We start from the raw sequence: 21091 nt of genomic DNA, 5'->3' as shown, positions 1-21091 counted from the left end.
AAAATCTGCTGGTATGTCAGGGCAGTGATTCTGTGAGCCTCTGTTGTCCCCTGGTGGTCAAAAACCTCTCAACACCACTTTAAATTTTAGTAACTATGGCGTTTTGTTGCACTCATGTCAACATCTCTAACCGGAAGTTGGGTGTCCTCTTTTCGGTAAACTTGACGCTGACCATTGAAGGAAAACGGAGCAGAAGAGCGAAACATGGCGACTTCGAACAATCCGCGGAAATTCAGCGAGAAAATCGCTTTACATAACCAGAAGCAGGCAGAGGAGACGGCGGCGTTTGAAGAAGTGATGAAAGACCTCAGCATTACCCGGGCAGCGAGGGTAACGAAACCGGTTCTTGTTTTTTTTTTTTCTTTCCCCATCTCCTCTTCTTCGCTTGTTTTCAGCGAGCTGTCAAATATGCATTTGTAGCGCGGCGGCTGCACGCAGTCAGGGCAGCATAGGTAAACAATAACAAACGACGCTTCCTGCCAGCTGTCGCCTTTTTCTCCCTCCGCTGACAAGGGACAGAGCTGGCAGGAGGTAACAGTCTTGTAACGTAGAAATGGACGATAGGGACCTCCGTCCTAAAAAAAGTTATTACAATTTTTTTTTGTCCCACGCGAGTAGAAAGCAAAGGGGCGTGCATGCGTATTTGACACCGCGCGTCCAAATGCAGCTATGATTTTTTTTTTTTTTTATCTCCTCGTCTCGTGCTCAGAGAGGAGAGGCGATTAGACAAAACGGCATCATCCATTAAAATAAAACAGTGTTTTCTAATATTACATAATTATGTTTTAACGCTGTATGTGTGGTACGCTGAGGTGTTCGTGCACCGGGGCTTTGTAAACTTGTCTGACAGGTCCACAGGCCTGTGAGCACTGCAACATGATTGACATTTACACCAAAGATGAAGGCCAACAGATTAGGTGGAATTTAAGCCACATACAGCACGGGCCTCCAAAATAAATCCTATGGAGGCAGGGCTTCAGTGGGGGCTGCTGCTGTGTGGAGACATGATAGGCAGACACACACTGTGACTGTGGAGCTCCTGCAATGCTTATTGTGCACTCTAACTGTCAGTATATAGAGTGGAAGAGGAACGTACTTGTGGAAAATATGTCAAAATACATCCCTGCTGTTCCTATGATATGGAGCTGCTGCAGGAAAACTGCGAATTAAGTCAGTGCAACTGGAAAAAAGAAATCAAACAATTCTTCTCACAAACCTTTTTTTTTTTTACAGAAGATATTTAAACGTGTCACAGTTGGACGAGCACAGGTGTAAATCATAAAAATGAATAGCGGCTCAATTCCAGTTTCAGTTTCAGGATCCTGGTGTTGTGCATCCTGTCTCACTGTCACACTGCCATGACTTATTTGGACACTTGAACAGAATGGAGCCATCTCTAATAATATTAGTAACACCTGTGCTTTTCCTGCTGTGACAAGTCAAAATGTCTGCTGTGAAAAAAGGCCTGTTCATAAAGCTGTAGCAGGTGTTAGATACGACTGCAACGACAAATACAACTGCAAAATTTTAATTTATGCCTTTAATTTTCCGACAAACTAATAGAGTAAGATTAAGCAGTTGTGTCATAATCACTGTGTAATTATAGATGTGTGTTTCAGGATACATATCTAGACAGATTTCCATCTTGATTGGAGGCCTGTGGCTTCGCTGTTGTAAAGTTCATTTTCGTTAGTGAATGGACAAATGGTAGGAAGGTCTTGTCTGAGCCAAAGTTAGACTTGTGAGAAGTAGGCCTCAGGTTTAGAGTTTCACCCTTTTCACCTCCCGCCCCCCCCCTCAGCTTTTCTCTCTCTCCCTCTCTCTCTCTCTCTCCTTACCTGTCTTGCTGTGGTTTAAAAGATTACTACTGGCCTCTTCCTGATCCGGACATGTTACAATATGTAATCCTTTGTCAACAGAGTAGGTTTGCATGTATTTAAACAAATAAACTCTGAGGTCAGAGGCTTATCAAAATACACCAGTGATGCAGGCATAGTAATTGTTTTTATTAGATTTTCTGCCCTGCCAACAGTGAGCAGTGGGCTTGCATGAGAAAATTTAATTGACCGATTACGGGTTGTCTAGTGGGAAATGGGACTAGAGGTCATTTTGATATAAACACCGTCATAAGGCTTAAGAGAATTTTGCTTTTAGAAATTCACAGGTGCAAGTTCAGTCAATGCTGAGTTCTCTCTGCAGTGCTTTACTGTACATCCACCTAAAGTTTCCTGCCGACTCAGTTTCAACATTTAAGTTATTAAATTCACGCTGCACTGCTGCAATTACTGCTGCAAATTCATCAAGCTGCATTAAACTTTGCAAGAACACATTTATTGTTTATCTTGATTAAATGAATGTGGTGTTCCTCTCATTTAGTGCTAACATCAGCAAATGTCTTTGGGCACCTCACACAGGTGGTTAATATAGAAAACATCAATCAGTATGGTTGTTTCAGTGTTGCCATCTATACAACATAATCACACAGTTATACGAACTAATGGGTTTGGAGTTGGACTAGTGTAAGGATGCATAAATCACATTGAGCTGTCGTTATTAATAAGATCATTGACTACATCTTGTTGTAGACCTGTGGTGTGTTTGTAGCCATTTTATTTTTATTTTTTTCTTTTGCTGGAGCAACAGCTTGCTTTGACTGAGGTAAACTCACATTTAATTGTTTTGTAAAGTTCACACAATTTCATCTTGTCTTACCTGGTGTTGTTGTTCTCCTAGTTACAGTTGCAGAAGACTCAGTATTTGCAGCTGGGACAGAACCGTGGGCCGTACTATGGAGGATCTTTGCCAAACGTCAATCAGATTGGAAACAGCACTGTTGATGTGCCTTTTCAGGTGAGCAGTTATTGAAGTTTTCTTTAGAATTTTGTTTTCTTTTGCTTCTTTCTTTTTTGCTTTATAAACGAAGAGTAATATATTTGTCTTGAATGTCGGAAAGAGAACATTTAATTTGTGCTAGGTTTAGTTTTACAGTAATCATCCACAGCTGTTTCATATATGTAAATATCCTCTCTGCTCATGTCTGTGTTCAAATAATATCCTACAATATTGATTCAACCTGTGGCCACTCTATAAAAAATGTTTGCATTTGCTTTTTTAAACACTATGAGATCCCCTGTGTCCTGGGCTAAATGCTCTGCTACACAGGAAGTGAACATACTTTGTGTATGCAAGCAACAAGAGTGCTTTGTTTAGAATAAATAGAAATAGCAGAGTAAATATACCATACTGTGGCCTACATTAGGTGTCTGCTTTACTACAGCATGGTGAATCATACTTTCCTCTGTCAGTGTCAGAGCTCTGTCTCAGTGATGATATTTACTTATGGCATAGAGAGAGGCAGTTCAACAATTCCACTGAACTTCATTTATTGCTGACGCGTTAACCGTAGATTATACCTGGATTAAAACTCACAAGATAAAGCAAGGCTGTACGCTGCTACGCCACAAATAAACCTTTCCTTACTGGATGTACTCTGTGTGGTTATTTTGTGAATTTCAGTCTGTGTATATGAAAGAGAGAAGCTGCACCATTGTTCCTTTTTTTTTTCCACCCAAAATGCATTGGAAACAATCCCTTGCTCTAGGCACCCAAAGGTTTTGAAGACAGGGAGTTTCTGAAATGTTAGCTCCCAGCAGAAATGCTCATCTAGCACTGCAGTGCACTGGGGTAGAAAACCTTTGTCCTTTGCATCTCTACGGACACCTTCCCATGCCATCCATACATCGGACAAAAGTATACAGTATATTCCTTCGGGACACAGATACAAAGTTGAATCAGACTGAGACCCTCCCATTAACAGCCCAGCAAATCCGAAGTAGGTTAAGTATCTATGTAGACCTTTCTACAGACAGAAGATGGTGGGAGTTAGTACTATTGTTTCCCCATCTAGACTCAGTTCCTTGATGACTCAGCCACAGTATGATGGCCCTTGCAAATATCACAAGAAAATACTTAAAGAAACACACGTGAACAGAACAAAGTGGGCACTTTTCCAGATCCTTTTAATTTTCATTTTCAATTTCACAGGCATTTTCCAATTTTCTGTAGTCATCTCTGCCTCGAGCCCCATTAACTTTCATCCCTGTTCTACAGGCATCTCATTTGATGTGAGAGCTCAGAACACAGGTTTATTCTCTGTGAGCCAAGGACAGCGCAACTGGGGCCAGGGAAAACCTTTAAAGCGCAGGCTGCATGAGCTAGTGCAATACTTTTCTTTAAAGTAATGGCTTCAGTGTTTGACAAAGGATTTTGTTTTGTTTGCATTTCGTATTTTAAACAGTCGAGTTCTGTGGACTGACTGATGAAACCCTCACTGACAAAAATGGCGACTTGAACCGGAAAGGTAATGTTCACAGTTTCATCGGTTTATTCTAATTTTTCTCTGTCCTCGTTTGTTAGAATTCAGGGCTGGACACGAACAGATCGACGCGACACCACGGGCTGGTGGACAGAGTCTACCGGGACCGGAACCGCATCACGTCACCCCACCGAAAACCCCTGTCCATTGACAAACACGGACGCCAGATATCCTTTAATGCTGTTTGTTTCTCATGTAGAGACTGAGGTTAGCCTCTGTTGCTGGGGTGATGTTCCGTTTAATCCTCGTGTTATTAGTTTCTATGTGAGGTCTGAACCTCATTTAAAAGCATATGATATATGATATGATTTTGTCAAATGTCAGTATAATTTCTGATGAGTCAGTGGGCTATTTTAAGAACAGAAAGTTATCCAGTTTACAGCGACACAGGTGTTTGTAATTAGTCTGGTTGATTAGGCCTCCGGTAACGTCACCAGACTCAAGCTACTAACAAGAATGATAAAGTTGGGAGTTGCGCTAACATATGTAGTCTATTATAGTTAGTTCTTTAATCTGTTTAGGATTTTCTAAATTATTTTTTGCTTCTCAAAAATTTCTTGTGTTAAGTCTTTTTTTTTTTTTTTTGCAAGCACCACTGTAGCTTGTGGTGCCACTGAACTGTATTAAAAAATATTAAAATATTTTTGGCATTTTATTCAGCCCCCCTGTAAACACCTTTCAGTATAATGCAAATCAATTCAACAGAACCACAAAATGTCACCTTATAAAAACACCCATTTGATGCAGCCTTCTGTGTTAAAAAAAAAAAGTCAGACGTGTTACGTGGCAATTGCATGGTATTGCCTTAGATTAAGGTGTATCCAGTACCCAGTATATTGCAAAAAAAAAAAAACCCTGATTAATATCACTGAAATCACATGCTGGTTTGGTTGACGCACCATCAGTTCTGTGCTTTTTATTATATCTTTCCGTGTTTAAAGAATTCACATGGATGAATGCTGTGAATCTGCCAAGACTTTCACTCTCCAGCTGTATTTTCTTAACCTGAGATCTCACATTGACAGCTGTCCATATGGCTCAGTATATCTGTCACCGCCACCTGATACCAGCTGGAGGAGGTAAGACAGCCTCTAAGGATGAAACATTGTCTCTGTATGACTGTATGCATTTCTTAGTGTTTACTAAGTGAGATATGATCATAATAAATCCTTCACCTTCCTCAGAAATGCAACTAATAACACACACTACCTCGCACTTTATTATTTCCCAATCATGAAGAAGCAGGGTCTGATCAGCAGAACGAGAGCGAAGCTGGGAACACACTATAGAACTTTTAATGACAATGCTAATGAAAACATATTGTTTTACCACAAATTTAATGACTTACTGTCACATATTACAGTCACAGAGAGATTTTCAACACAAACCATCTCACAATACAGAATCACATTCAGATTATTATGGATTCTTGTGTTAAAAATCAAACATTTGAAATAGTTGCGTCTGTTGTACGTAGACTTAGGATCAGTTTGGTCACTAAAATCCAAAATCCTTTCAAAGAACATGATACGTCAAAAGCATGAATGTGGAACAGACCAGTGGAGACTCTCCATCGTGGCTGAATTGTGGCAACAACTGAGATTTATTCCTTCAAATGTTTTTTTGTTTTTTTTTTTTTTTTTTATGTGCTACAGAGCTATGTGGTTCACTGATATGTGTTTTGGCTTCTACTACACACATGCACAGTATTGGGAAGTTTCTTTGATTTTACTTGATATTGCTCTGTGTGACTTTCCTGTGCTGCAGGACAAACTCTGACTCAGCACTGCACCAGAGCACACTAACCCCTGCCCAGCAGGCCTCTTTCACGGGAGGATCACAGGAGCTCCAGCCAAAACAAGGTACACATTATCTGAAAGGGGCTTTTATTTTTATGAAGTTGCCATGAACATTGACACTTTGTACATCAAACATTAAGAAAGCGATGACATATAATTTAGGGTTAAGTGAAGAAACTGTAATACAATAAGCTGTTACCCCATATACAATTAGTGCATTAATCAAGTTAATACATGTTAACAAATATAAATACATATACATACTTAGCTGTTAATCATGTCTACTTCTACTGTGACAGTTCTTACCCAGGCTGTTCAGGTGTTCAGGTCCTTTTATCATGTGCAGTAGGTGGTGGTGGTGGTGGTGGGGGCTGTTTTGTTGTAAGCCTGTTTATTTTTTGTGGTTTTTTGCTGCTTTCTCTTGACTGTTCAGTCGAGTGCCCTCCAGTGTATGATGAAAGGGTTTGAATGTGGCTTTGAAGGCAGAGGAGGAAAATGACTGCTGAGAAGACAGGGTGCATCAAGGCGTCCTATGAATTTTAGTGTTAATGGCCTTGTGAGGCAGATTATTTTAATTTCAGAAGCACTGTGGTTGAATATGTATAAATCTCCTTGGAGACATTTTGGGTGTTACGCATTATTATTACTATTCAGTTTTTTAAAGAAAATATTTTTTTACTTACAAATCTCACACTCCTTGTCCCTTGTTTATCCCTCCTGTTTTCTGTTACCTTCTTTAAATATCATTCGATCACAATAAATGAGGACATGTGGGCTGTGATTATTACAAGCTCATACAGGCTGGGCATCTGTACACCCAAGAGACTGAGGAGATTTTTTTTTTTTTTTCTCAATCTCTCCAGTTCTCCTGCTCACTGTTCCAGGGTCTGGAGCAGTTAAACAAGAGGTTGATGAAGAGGGGCAGAAACAGAGCTGGGACTGTAAAAAGGTGGGCCATCTACGCACAAATACATGTTTTTCTGTCAGCTGTCTCTGTCTCCACAGTACTTTAGCTGTCATTTTTCTCCCCCTTTAGAACATTTCAAGGTCCAAGCCCTGCAAAGTTCCTGGGATCCAGTGAGTATTTTACTGTTCTCCTCACTTGAGCCATTCTGAGGATACTTTTAATAAAGTCTGATTAACATAATGAATTTATGTTTTAGCTCTGGCTGCACTGTTATAGAGTGGTGTTTAAGAGCACACAGGCAACTTCAAATGAAGAGTGTATTTACACAGATCTGAAGAACAAGTATGAATAAAAGATTTAATTAATTAAACATAAACAGTTAAACATCATTTTTATTTACATTACCGGATAAAAGTTATAGAGCGCAGCAGTTTTTCCAGTTTTCATTGAAATTTCATGAGTTCAAGTCTAGTGAGAAACCTTGAATGGTACAAAGGTCAGTGGTAAACTTTCCAAGTTAAAAGAAAAAAAAAGTTTAGAAATTGGTTAACTTACAACTTTCCTGCACCAATGGAGGTAAACAAAGCCTTGAAAGTTAATACAAACAGTTCCTACAGGTGACCCAACGTTTGTTGATGACTCACAAACCCTCTGTCTGTACAAAGGCACTGTTGGAACAAACTGTGTTACTAAAGCCTCTGATGCTTTATTAAGACGATACTATACTGCAGGAAGTAGAACTGTATACTGTTATCAGAAAGGTGAGAAAAAGGCAAGTTTCACAGGAAGACTGATTGGTTTGTCAGAGCTTCATCCTACAGCAAGATAATGACCCATAACATTAGAAAAGAACCAGATCTTGGCTTCACATGACGAAGACCAGCAAGGTCCTGGTCCAGACCCCATGGAGCTGGTTTGGGATGAACTGGAAAGCAAAGCAACCTGCAAGAGCAACATATCTGTGGGAACTTCTGCAACAGTATCAGGACAAACTTTTTGATTTCCGTTTTAGACAGAACACCTACAGAACGTGAATGTGTTCAGCTACTGGATAAGTCAAAAGTTTAGGTTAAATTTAGTTCAACAAGAAGATTCTATGATTCCTTGTTTTTAAATTCTTCAATCGTTTGTTTGTTTTATGCTTTAATTTCAGAGGCACCGAGCCATCGAATTATGTAAATTTAAATAACAGCGGGAAAAATGGAGGTGTTCTGAAACTTTTGACTGATTGTGTACCCATATGACTGCCAAAGTAATAAGAGTGTGGAGCCAAAGAACTAGCAAAAGTACCACTGTCCAAATGCATGAAGTCCAAATATCTCTGGAGTTGTTTGTCTTGGAAAACATTTCCAAGTGTTTCTCAGTAATCTGCATAAGCAGCCCCCTGTTTATGTTTCTGCTCTTTTATTTTGTCGCTGACACCAGTGCGTATTACGCTCGTCGTCGCTGTCGAGTTCACTGCACCTGTCTGTTTCCTGCAGCATATTCCCGTCTCCGGACCAGCAGCTGACCACCTCACTAAAACCAGCAGCCCACAACACGGGCGGTTCTCTGCCTGACCTGACCAACATCCAGTTCCCTCCTCCGCTGCCCACCCCGCTCGACTCGGATGATGCAGCAGCCGCCTCGTTCAGCTCCTCTAACAGCACACAGACCCTGGCTAACACGCAAGGTAACACTATGGAAAATTTCAGATTCTCCTGTAATTAAATGCAGTGTATCAGAATTTGGCACTTGTTGGGTGCCAGTTTCAGACTATGTGCACTTTTAAGAAAACTCTTTTCCTTATGCTGTTTTTGTGTAATGGGTAGGAGTGAACACCTCTCAGCCCACTGTAACCATGGAAATGCAGCCTGGGCAGGACAACATGGTTCCTCTTATCCTGAATGCAGGAGACTCCCACCAGCACCAGAACCTCCAACTCTCCCCAACATCTCCACCTCTCACTCTCACTCAGGTACAGCCCGGCTCTCTGCCCTAAATAAATAGTAATCCACTTAACTCCATTTACTATGAAGTGTTCTCACTGGTTCAGAATAACATTTTGTTGTCTTAAGGTGTAAAATAATAGTGAATCAGTGAGCTGAGCAGATGGCTAGTTCTAAAATCCATAAAATCCATAAAATATTGGAACCTCATCCTTAATCTGTCGCTGTACTCCCCTCAGGCGGCCATCAACGCTATGAACCTTGAGCAACAGCTGTCCCAGTATGCCTTCTTCAACCAGCAGCCGTCATCCCAGACTCACCAGAGCCAGCAAGTTAGTTTCCTTCCAATAAAAGCCTAACCACAAAAACAAAGAATTATGTGAAAACTGCAGCTGACATGCATCTCTAGGCTGCTTTTAGTTAGAGATGAAGACAGAATTAAATCAAAAGTAGGTAATCAGGATTAAAAATCTATACTTTGGGTTAGTACTTTAATAACATTAATAGATTATATAATAGATTAGATAATAGATTACAACACATTAAGTCACTTTGAAAGCATTGAAAAAGTTGATGCTGCTGTAAACGAGGCTAGCTAATTGTGGATAAATGTGAAAAATTAATTAAGCCAAGTATGTTTTCTGTTTAAATAATCTTCTTAATCACACATATAAATATATAATAAGAAAAGGGGAAATTTTTTGGTTCAGAAAAATTGTGATAGTACTCCGTAAATTGATCATATCACTAGAAATAAATTAATGTCAAATTACCGGGCACAGACCTCTGTCACCTCAGTCTCTTCTGAGCTGTGGTTGATAATCTCTGAGGCAGACTCTGCGAGTCAGTCTCTACCACACAAATTGTATTATAGGCAGGGATCGTGCAGGAAAACAGAAAATCCTAAAACATTTTTGAAACTGGGGGAAAAAAAATGTTCATTGAAATAAAATCCAGCAGCCAAATCCAAATCCATCAATATTCCTCAGCTGTGTGGAAACTCTCCTCTGTCCGTGGATCAACACTTCTGAAGAGAAGCCTTTGATGGAGAGTTGCTCTGATGTACAGTAGCAGCAGTTCATGAATAAATGACCATGACCATGATTTGTTGACATGACCATGACTAGAGAATAAGACCTCCTTAATGTCTTACTCTGAGAAATGTTATGTTTTCTTAATAACATTTAACCATTACTACTAACTTGGTGGAGGGATGAGGCATGGTTCAGGGAAGAACACATTCAATTTTAGCGCTGATCTAGGATTTTCTAAAATGATTTTCCTTTACATTGCTGAGATAGAGAACATAGAGAACATACCTTGGCGTAGGTATGTCCTCTACTGTGTGCCATTCTAGTCCCCTGGGAAACTAATGGAAATCCCTTGCCATGTGGTGCTGCTAATCCTACATATCAGCCAACAAATATAAAATGAGATAGCGGTATACTCAATTTGTGATAAGCCAGTCTTAAAACTATGAAGTGGTACTTGATGACTCCATATTATCTGTATCTGTTTATGACTCCACTCTTTATTTTCCAGCAGACAGGTCTGGTCCAGCTACCATCCTCCATGAACTCCTGCTCCACGTCAGACAACCACACGTCCTCACAAACCAATGTGACCATGGACATGAACACGGTGAGCAGTGCACATATCTGTCTGTATCAGACCATTGTATCAGTGTGGTTTTTATGGCAGCAGCTGCTGGCGATGACTGGTTCTGCCTGGAAATGTGTTTTCAGGTGACATCAGTGTGTTGTGAATACACACTGCCTCGTCAAAGTATTCTGGCTTGTTGACTTTGTGGACATTTTATCTGAGTTGTTTGCAATCACTTATATCAAAGATGCAACATAATTCTACTGTCCTATTTAAAGTGTATGTTTAAACATGCATCTTTACAGTTTTTGAATTTAGTTTTTTTTACTTTGCACAGAACTAAAATAAAAAAAAAAAAACTGAATTAATGCATGAAATTAAAGCACAGCAAAATTTGCAAAACATCAAGGAATCTAAATGTTTGTGCAAGGCACTGCGAGTCCTTCAGATCTTGGCTCTCGCTGTTCTACTTCTGTTGCAGTGGGAACGTGTTTGGATTACTGCAGATATGAAGTGGCCTACATTCTCTTCATCTCAGTAATAGACTTTGCAAGTGAAACATTGTGAGGAAACACTGTAGGACTGCAGCGTCGACACAACAATGTGTTTAATAAACCCCAAATAAGAATCTTATCTATAGTTTTCTAGCTTATGTTACGTACTGCTTTGTTTTCAGAGATGGTTTTAGATGTGTTTTCCATTATTTTCTAACCTGTAAATTTCAGCTGTTGAGAAAATGCGGTTACAGCAGGTTAATGGAAAATGGATTTCTGCAGTGTCTTCTGCAGTAATTATCACGGCACTAGTTTATATCTGTATTCAGAGACCTTGAACTGCTTTATCAATTCGGTATTTCATGCTACCAATATTTTGATAGCTTATCTAGGCATAGTATAAGAATGTGGCGATTTGAACCCGTTGGCTTTTGAGTGATAAGAGATTATCACTCTCATTTGATACACTTCTAAATCTGAATTACTCGAGAGTTTATGTTATTTACTGTGATAGTAACTTTGAACATTTTCTCCACATTTATTGTAATGTATTGCGTAAGTCATGTTGATTTTGTTATCGGAGTAGAATTTCTCTCTGATTAAGTCTTTGTTTTGTTTTTTGGTCTGTGCAAATATCCTCCTTTTGATTTCGTTGGATGAGTACACGGAAAAGAGCAGATATGACAGTACAGAACAAAAGAAAGCAGAGTCGAATCTCTCTGATCTTCCAGTTTTACAGTATTCACTCGCTCAGCTTGGATTGTTGGCAATATTTTTCCTCTCCTAATTAATCCCCTGCAGTTTTCACTGCTTCTCCCAGATCTTTTTCAGTGTTATTAATGCACTCACGTGACAAGGAGTGCATGGTGTTCACATCATTTTCCTCACTCACATTCTCCAATTATTTTAATTTCATTCCGGTATTAGATACGACTATTCTGGGTTGCAGCCACTGAAGACAGCGAATCAATATTTCAGCGATTCCTCAGTCAGGGTTCCTGCTGTTTATGATTTCCAGCTGAACTAATGCAGGCAAAAGATAAACTGGATAACCTACTGTAAGACAAGCAGCGCAGATACGTTTAACAAAGCTACATATCCAGTATGAGCACACTAACACACAGACGGCGACAAAGATTAATCCTCCTATGTGAATAACTCAAACATATCCTCTTGTATCAGGCCTCCTCCCTCCAACAGTACCGCAGTAGGGTTGGATCCTCTGCCAATCAGTCTCCAACCTCCCCTGTCTCCAATCAAGGCTTCTCACCTGGAGGCTCGCCTCAAGTAAGGGCGTGTGAACCAGCGAGCTGCTGGCTCGCTCTGTTTAAACTTCACCGTCCCCTGCATCATAGTTCTGTGGTTGCCTAGTAGGACTCTGTTGACCCCTTACAGCTGCTTTTATTGTGTCGACATTAGCAGATCTGGGCAAAAAAAAAAAAAAGTAAAGCATGTCAGTTTATTTCAAGCACCTGAGCGAGAGGAACCAAATCAAACCAGGCTGTTTTTTTTTCCCTAATGTTAGTTCAGCGGTTGCTTTTTTTTTGTTTAAAAAAGGACGAAAATCATGATAATAAGAAGGTCCTCTGATATCTATACACAACACAGTGCATGTTCTCTACGGGTGAAATATTAACATATTATACAAGGAAATATGCAGGTGTTTTCCTTCATTGCAACTTTCCCAGCATACACAGCACCATAATTAATGTTAATTATTATAGCTGTTTCATGGTAAAAGGTCAAGCTAAACGTTGTCAAGTTAAAGAAACATTCTGCGAGAAAACTGACTTTGTAGTATTTATCATGTGAATTCACACAAGAAAATTGTATATCACCCTTTACAATGTTATGAGTAGAGCGATAGCTGATAAATTAAATACTGATTAGACTGTGAAACACTGTGAAGTAGTTCCTCTTTTTGCCCAGATCTGACCACCAGTCTCTTTAATCACTCAGTGTCATTGATGTGTTGTGATGTAGCTGTGTCCCTAACCTCCCTTCTCTGCTGCTTCTGTGGTATTTGCGTTGCATCTCCACTGTTTTCCTCCCCAGTCCTGCTATATTAGACTCTGTGCTGGAGTTTCTATGTTATTCAGATCTTTGTGTTTGTCGTGGGTTTGCACCAGCATGGGCATTTGAGTTAGCGTGGAAGGGGAGGTGTGAGGAGAAGCTGCTGATCATTCCCATGGTTGAATCCTGACGTACTGAACCTCGCTTGCTGGGTGGTGCTTTTTGATAAACTAAACACTCCCAAGGTAAACATGGATCAGGGTTGTTAATCTCTTGTGAGCCTCAGTATAAGGATTTGAGATTTGAAACTCTGGTAAAGAGTACTGTACTGGGACTGTGAATCCTTCACTGCTCGTATTTTTAAGGAAAATTTGCCTTGAAATGAAATTTTAAAACATACACCATGTACACTCTTAAATTTAGTATTGAAAACATATAAATGTGTTTGAAATGCTGAAAGAGAGAATCGTGGCGAGCGACAGTGACGTGTGCAGTTGTACGTTTGTCTGGCTGTTTGCTTACCTAACTCAATTCTTTCCTGAGCCGAAGTGGCTCACTTGTCGTCCTGAGGTTATCCACAGGCTAAACCACAACTGACAGGCTGTGTGCTCTATTATCCTGCTCTGCCCTGTGGGGACATCTGCAGCACACACAGATAATTTGGTTTTGAACTAGGAGGAGCACGGGCTGAGAATATGATCCAATTACTTATACATTAAGAGGCCACGATGAAACAGGAGAATTTCTGTTGCTGGTTCAATGAGGACATTCAAATGAGAAACTTCAAGAGAATTATCTTGCACTGGATGAGTCAGTGGAGGGAGAATAAAGTCACAAAGGGATTATATTTTCAATGATTCACTTTATTTCATGTGAATTTCATTCCATTGGGTTCACGTTAATTAAAACAGCAAGGCCAGAAAGGCGGCAGAGGAGGCTCATGTGGAAGCAGCGGCCTTTTGAAACTGAGGCGAACCCCGTCCTTATCTTTAGCTTACTGATTTTTGACATTTGGTGGATGTCCATCTATCAGCATTATGTTTATGCTGACCTTTGGGATGATGTTTATGGCATGGAATAGTTCTAATTCATGTGTTTTATCCAATCCCTTATTTGCTTGTTCATTTACTCATTTATTCATCTATTTATTTAGTAAACTATTGCATGTCAAAATAAAATTTTTTTGCAGGTTTTCAAAAATGGCGGTGCAAATTTTTAAGTATGCTGGAGATGGGAAAATGCTGCCAAAGTGGCACTTGGGTATCTTGTAGTATCTTGAAGAAGTAGTTCACTTAATTAAATATTTATGCCTAATTTCTTGTGATAGTGAGTGTATACACATGTATATCACAGAAAACACTGCTTAGTGTTAGTGCTTAGGGATTAGTTTAATCTGCATTTCCTATTCAGACAGCAGGATACAAATTTCCTGGTGGACTCTCACGTGTCTGGGGTCTGTGTCTTAAACATCCTTTGAGAATGAAAATGTTTCTTCTGAATGTTATGTTTCTTCAGTGCCTCTTCTGTGCGTACCATTCCCTTTCCTGTCAGCACACACTGAAGCTGCGTTAGTGTTTGAGCACAGCCGTCTATGTCTTCTGCAATATGTACACAAACATTGTATCATACACATACAGAACACCAGGCGCATAAACATATGTAAACTGGCTGCGTATTAGCAAATTCAACTCAAAAGAATTGTGAGGTGACTCGAAGCGGTTTGTGTTTTCAGTGTTGTGACTGCTTTGACTGTGTCCTTTTCATATTCCACGTTTTATGTTAAATGTGTACAATTGTGTGCAAAAGTTTGTTCACCCCCTGGGCAAATAACATGTTTTGTTGGTCAAAAAATAGTCAAACAAAATATGTAATTTGCCCAAGGGTGCCCATACTTTTGCATACAGCTGTAACTTCTGCAGCCTGGCTGAAGAATATTCATATTCGTGGTCCGCACTAGAAGTTTTTTTTCCTGCATCTTAAATAAACAGATTTGGCCTGTTTCTTGTCGCAGCATAACTCCATACTGGGCAGCGTGTTCGCAGACTTCTACGACCAGCAGCTCCCGTCCATTCAGGCCAGTGCTCTCTCACAACAGGTACGGGCCATCTGTGTTAGTCAAAAGCCATGTCCATGTTTAGTTCTGCCTTTTCCACCTGCTCTTGCTTTAGAACGAGCACATGTTGGATTCAGTTGCGCTAGAAAAGGTTCAGCAGCTTTGACATTTCTTTCTGTTGTGATTGCCAGTTGGAGCAGTTCAACATGATCGAAACCCCCATCAGCTCTGACAGCTTGTACAACCAGACCTCCACCCTCAACTACTCCCAGGCGCTTATGATGGGTTTGACTGGTGGTCACTGCAACCTTCAAGACTCACAGCAGCTGGGCTACAGTAGCCATGGCAACATCCCCAACATCATTCTCACAGGTGCTGCTTCGACATGTCACATGGCTTCTTGAGTCTTACTGCGAGTAGCTTGTTAAGGCACCGAACTGTAAACTGTAAAACTGTAAAATCCCAGACCAGGATGGAGCTTGTGGTTCATATGTGCTTCCATGTCTTGTTACGGTGACAGTTCAGTTTCTCTGACACCAGAACCAAACATTAAAGGCATATGATTCATTGCAGGGCTGTTTTGATAGGTTAGATTGTACTGATATACCCAATAAGCCTCTAAATTTCTCAGCACTGTTGTTAACTCTCACTCATGCAATGAGCCAGTCTCTAAATGTAACTGGCACACACCGTGCTCTGCATTGCATGGAAACTGCTGACATGTCTCACACTTGACAGTTGGCTGCAAACAGCGTTGCATTCATGAGGGGAAGGACAATTATTTTCCAAATCTATAGGACTGCACATGAACCATGCTGACCCAGCTTTGAATCACAATTTCAAATAGCAGATTTTGAAATGAAGAAAAAAAGTATTTAAACTATAAATAGAGGGGGGTGGGGAATCTATATCAATGATATAACCTCAAATAAATTAATAACTTAAACCGTTGTAAATCTAGGGATTAACCAATTAGTCATGCATGATGTATTTAACAGAATTTTAAAGCCCTGCTGAGTTTTTCCTTCAGTTGTTTCTGAAAATCAGCAGCGTCTGCTGTTAACTTCCTCTTTACTGAAATGCATAATTAAGATGTCAAGACATCGGGCCTCCTAAATTATTATCAAATTATAATACAGACTTCTCTGCATTCTTCTTTTCTTTCTGCCATTGATCTCTTTTCAAATATCAATTAGGGAGTCTTCCCTCCTTCCCTTGAAAAACTCACACAGATAAATATTTGCTTCCAAATGCCTTGAACTATTAGTTCTTTCTATTTAAATTTGTTGTCTTGGTTCTCCTCTTCAGTGAGCGGAGAGTCTCCCCCCAGCCTGCCCAAGGACCTGACAGGCTCGCTGTCGACAGATGTCAGTTTTGATGTCGACTCCCAGTTCCCGCTGGATGATCTCAAAATCGACCCACTGACGCTTGATGGCCTGCACATGCTCAACGACCCAGACATGGTCCTTGCCGACCCCGCGACAGAGGACGCGTTTCGCCTCGACCGGCTCTAACCACCGCACAACATGCTCAAGCGCAGGTGTGTGAATGTGGCTGCCCTGTTAGGTTGGGGGGGTGTTAAACCTAGGAGGAGCAGATTTCTGGAGTGTGTTTGTAAAGGCCTCGTCAGGGCTTAGCGTCGATTCCACACCGAGCAACCCAATCAAACCCCACAAGAGAGCTTTTAAAAGAAACACTGTTGTAAGAAAATGCATCAAAATGTTTTCTGAAGACTGCTGCCAGCCTCCCTTCTCTTTAAAACCGGAGAGATGATTTAAGACTGATGACATGCGAGTTATGGTATGAATCATGTTCATGTGGTTCTGTCATTGAATTTTTTGATTTATTTCAGATACCTAGTTATTATTTTAGGGAGCTTGATATAAAAATATCACGAGGGCAGAAGGAGCCTGGTCTTGTATCTCTATCAATGACTGACTAAGCTATGTCTGCAGAGCAAACCCTTAACAGACTACACAATACAGCTCGTAGGTTAACATAGAGTAGCTTGAAGACTCAGAGGAAATACCTGTCAAGTTTAACCTCCCTCTGTGCCACGCTGGTCTTTCTCAGTAGTACGCAGAGTACTACTAATTTGTCAAGAATACTAATTTTACGCTAATCCCTGTGCGGTTTGTTATAGAAGCCAAAGTCAGGTCAAGATTGATTTGAGTGAAGATGCAAAGTCTTGAGTGAGTTACTATTTTGCCACCTAAGTTATTTTCAGGAAAAGCTGAATTTTGATTTTTACCATAGTAAATAGCAGTCATCAGTTATGCATGAAATCACAAATCACTGTGCATACTTGTTTTGCCTTAATAGCTTGACATTTTGGTTTTCATGCAAAGATGACTATTATATAAATGAGAAATAAGTAATGTTTACTGTTTTTCAGGTGGTTTGGCCTACAGTGTTCACAGTTGCATTACTGTAGTCGTACATTTGAGCTGTGCTGATCTTTATCCGTTACTTGGTCCATTGTCACTACCATATCATTTTTCACGTTCATTTATCAGTCAGATCTGAGCGGATAAATGAATTCTTTGTTAAGAAATATAGATGTTTACAGGCTTGTTTTATTTTAGATTTTACATGTACAGAATGTGATTAGATTTTGCGTAATAGTATCTATGCAAAACTACAGTGATTGATTTAGGACTGTAAAATGAAACAGATAAAATGAACCCTAATACAGAGGAGGCCAATGTGCAGGATTCTTAGAGAATGCACAGTGATGGTGCCATGTTATATTTCTTTTGAAGCTCTTTACATTTTGCTTTCAGGCTGATAATTTGTAGAGAGAAAAAAAAGGCTCGGTGAGTGTGGCATACAGTAGAAACTCTCCTGGATTACTCCCAAAGATGTGACCTCAGTGTAGTTGAGATATATATATTTTTCCAGACAATTGAACTGCCTCTATACTAGAACAGCATTGTTGATGCAAAGAGAATGTATTTAGGTCACATCTGTACAGTTGTCTTGTTGCCATCTGGTCATCCTCATTGCCTCTCATTTCTAGCCTTTATGTACTGTAGGACCAAAAAATATTTCACCTGTTTATTTTCTCCCTGCAGAGGAGATGTGGCATACTGTTTGAAGTTTTATATATGACTTTGTTATATTACTACAATGACACTGAATATCACTTTCTTTGTCATGCTTGTGTTGTGTGTGCCCTCAATCGATTTGTTCCGCGTCTCCCAGGTTTTTGGTTCTGCATTAATGTGGCTTCATTTAAGGAAAAAAAAAAAAACAATCCTCTGTGATGTCTGTGTGTTTCTCAGTGAATGGATCCTTTGGATTCACTCATAACTATGTCCCGTATGTCATTATTGCACTTTATGCATTTATTTAAAACACTGATTTATGAGAGTTTATATACCAAACCTCCCCCGCCCCCCGTGACTGTTATGTGCACTGGACCTGTTTGCCCTGTCTTTGATTAAACTTGCCTTCTTGTAAAAAAACAAAACAAAACAGAAGTATGAAAAAAGCTCAAATAAATTATAGTTATTTTTGAAAAGTCATATATAGATAGTCTATTTAAAAGAGCTGTTTCTACTTAATCATTGAATATTTTGTTAGCTGTCCTAAATTTTGGAAAACATTTGTATTTTGGGACAGAGCTAATCAGACGTGTGTCGATCATGTTCCTGTGTTGCAGCTCTTTCTGCTAGTAGGCTGGAGTCAGTACAACTAAATCACTGTAGTAAATAAAGAGTTTATTATTAAAATAGTTAGAGATATAGGTATACTATAATGTCTCAAAATTTTCAGGGCATATTATCACAAAACTGTTGCCAGGCGGGATCAATCAATCCCTGAAATGTATTTTACTGAAACCATATTGAAATTCAGTCCAGGTATAATTGTTATTCAAATGCCCACAAAAGGAGTACAATGTATTTTCTAGGACACTATATAGTCACTTCTCATCAATATTCCACACTATGAAAATGCCTGTTCTGTAGCTGCTACATTATGTCTATTAATGTGTGTCAAGGTCCTCCTGTTCCAGCATATTTCACCATTATTCTCACACAGTGTGAATCAAAAATGTTCTGGAAAATGTGATCGAATCAGCTGAAATTTAGTTATTGACCGTGAAGATTTTTTTTTTCCTGTTTAAAAGATATTCTAATGTTTTTTGCTTGTGTTTTTTTTTTTCTATTTTGATAATTTTGTGACTGCATGACTCGTTGGACATGTTTTCCCCTTTATGGCTTGGGTTTTTATGTCCGTTAAAAGGGTGGGTTCAGCTTTGTTTGTCTAAGTGTTTTGTTTTTCTTGTGTGGTAAAATCGTCTTTTGTCTCTTTTTAATTCAGCGTCATGGGTAGACTAAGTAAGTGCTACGTGAAGCCTAAAAGCATCAGAAATATGGTAATCAGCCTTTTATGCACATGTAGAAGCTGTTGTTCTGTACTATGTTTTACACTGCAATATACAGTATGTGCTTATTTTCTGTGCAACACCCACAGAGTTTTATTATGTCATGGTGTAGACTAGCTTTGTATATTGCTAATATAGGAACAATGTTTTTTGTGCTTTTATGTGATATGATGTCAAAGTGAGAAAATGCACTGAGAAATACTCTGCTGCAATATGTCATTGTGGCTCTATACTCTCTGCTGGGCCTCAGACTTTATAGTGAGCCTGACATCTTTGTAGGTCCATTTTCTGTTTTGATATTTCTTTGAACCTTTTTGTGGTCATGTAGATAGCTCTGACTGATGTGTCGCCCGTTACTGCCACCTTTTTATGCATCAACGTTCAGGTATCCATTGGTGTTACACCAGTGTTTACAGAGACAAGAGTTTACAACAGAGCATTATTTGTTTTTCTCTTCATAAAACGTTTCAACTTAGTTAAATACTGTATCTAGATTAACAGGCTACACATGAACCACTTGCAGTGTAGATTAACAGTGAATCAATAATGTAATTTCAATAGTGTGACTATAATTCAATTTGCGTTCAAGTTCATGAGGTTTTGAAGTTTTATGAATTGATTATATTTCCTTCATCTGTATGCATTTTGAGGCCCTGAAAGCACTTTTTACTTAATTTACAGAATTTTATTCTTCGTAAATTCCCCTCTCTATGTATTGAGCATAATCAGCTACATGCCGTCAGAAGGTTTTTTTTTTTCTAAGAGAAGAGGTACTGTTTAGATTTTATTGGATTTAGCTTTATGATAAATCTGTCATCAGCACTGTATATTCTCTTTCTTTTTTTTTTTTGCTTTTAAATCAAAAGTTAAGCCAAAAAGCCAAAGTTCAAAACAGCCATAAATGAGAGAAAACTGAGACGTATTAACCTCCTAACTGTTGAAACACATCCTCTCCTTTGTTTTGTTTTTTTTTTTCAAAACACTTTACTGCGGTACATATTATTTCATACATAAATTATGAACTTATCAATGCATTGTTTACATTGAACATAATTACTGAAAGTCTTGCAGCTTAATTTAAAGAGATGTGACTGATATATCCTGTCCACTACCTGGGAAATCTCTTTTCTGCATGATACTGAATTTCAAAATATGTCAGAAAATACCTTGACATGTTTAGACATATTTTACTTTAAATTAAGTATTTAGTTTTGCCTTTATTTTATAAATCTGCTGTCAAACACTATTTTATATTATATCAGAGAATATAACTATATACATCTTGTCTGAGAAATAACATAGACACACAATAAGAAATAACATGAGAAATAGCAGATACAAATACTGTATAGTCAGGCTATACATATATATATATGTTTATATACATAGATATATGTAGATTGATTTTGTGACATAATGTTAAAACACAACCTGAATCAGGAAGATGAAATGGAGTCATAGTCATGTATGGTCACTCAGTGGATTACCCATATCTATGAATCCTTTGTGTGCATTTTGAGGACAGCCCAC

At 39.1% G+C, this 21091-nt stretch overlaps 1 protein-coding gene across 5 annotated transcripts; it reads left to right on the top strand.

The window, feature by feature from the left end:
* Nucleotides 1-159: 159 nt before the first annotated feature.
* crtc1a (CREB regulated transcription coactivator 1a) lies at nt 160-18678 on the top strand. 5 transcript variants are annotated; one of them, XM_041054379.1, is made up of 15 exons: nt 160-330; nt 2740-2850; nt 4417-4542; nt 5393-5454; nt 6143-6237; nt 7038-7123; nt 7211-7251; nt 8563-8753; nt 8893-9038; nt 9249-9341; nt 10552-10650; nt 12288-12392; nt 15130-15213; nt 15363-15543; nt 16480-18678. In XM_041054379.1, the coding sequence occupies exons 1-15, from the start codon at nt 205-207 to the stop codon at nt 16683-16685; spliced, it is 1752 nt and encodes a 583-aa protein (XP_040910313.1). In that variant the 5' UTR covers nt 160-204; the 3' UTR covers nt 16686-18678. The 5 variants fall into 5 exon arrangements, with proteins under 5 accessions (XP_040910313.1, XP_040910312.1, XP_040910311.1 ...); XM_041054378.1 differs by having other exon boundaries at nt 2734-2850; nt 10555-10650; XM_041054377.1 differs by having other exon boundaries at nt 2734-2850.
* Nucleotides 18679-21091: the final 2413 nt, after the last annotated feature.

Source organism: Toxotes jaculatrix, chromosome 14 (assembly GCF_017976425.1).
Source record: "Toxotes jaculatrix isolate fToxJac2 chromosome 14, fToxJac2.pri, whole genome shotgun sequence".
NCBI lineage: Eukaryota > Metazoa > Chordata > Actinopteri > Toxotidae > Toxotes > Toxotes jaculatrix.
Note: the sequence above shows the minus strand (reverse complement) of the source record. Positions and strands in the feature narration are given on the sequence as shown.

Excerpts from the sequence above, each read along its gene's own strand:
- crtc1a (XM_041054377.1), top strand. The coding sequence starts at position 205 with ATGGCGACTTCGAACAATCCGCGGAAATTCAGCGAGAAAATCGCTTTA. Across the intron at positions 2,851-4,416 it reads CTGTTGATGTGCCTTTTCAG|AATTCAGGGCTGGACACGAA; the intron begins GTGAGCAGTTAT and ends CTCGTTTGTTAG. Across the intron at positions 10,651-12,287 it reads TGACCATGGACATGAACACG|GCCTCCTCCCTCCAACAGTA; the intron begins GTGAGCAGTGCA and ends CTCTTGTATCAG.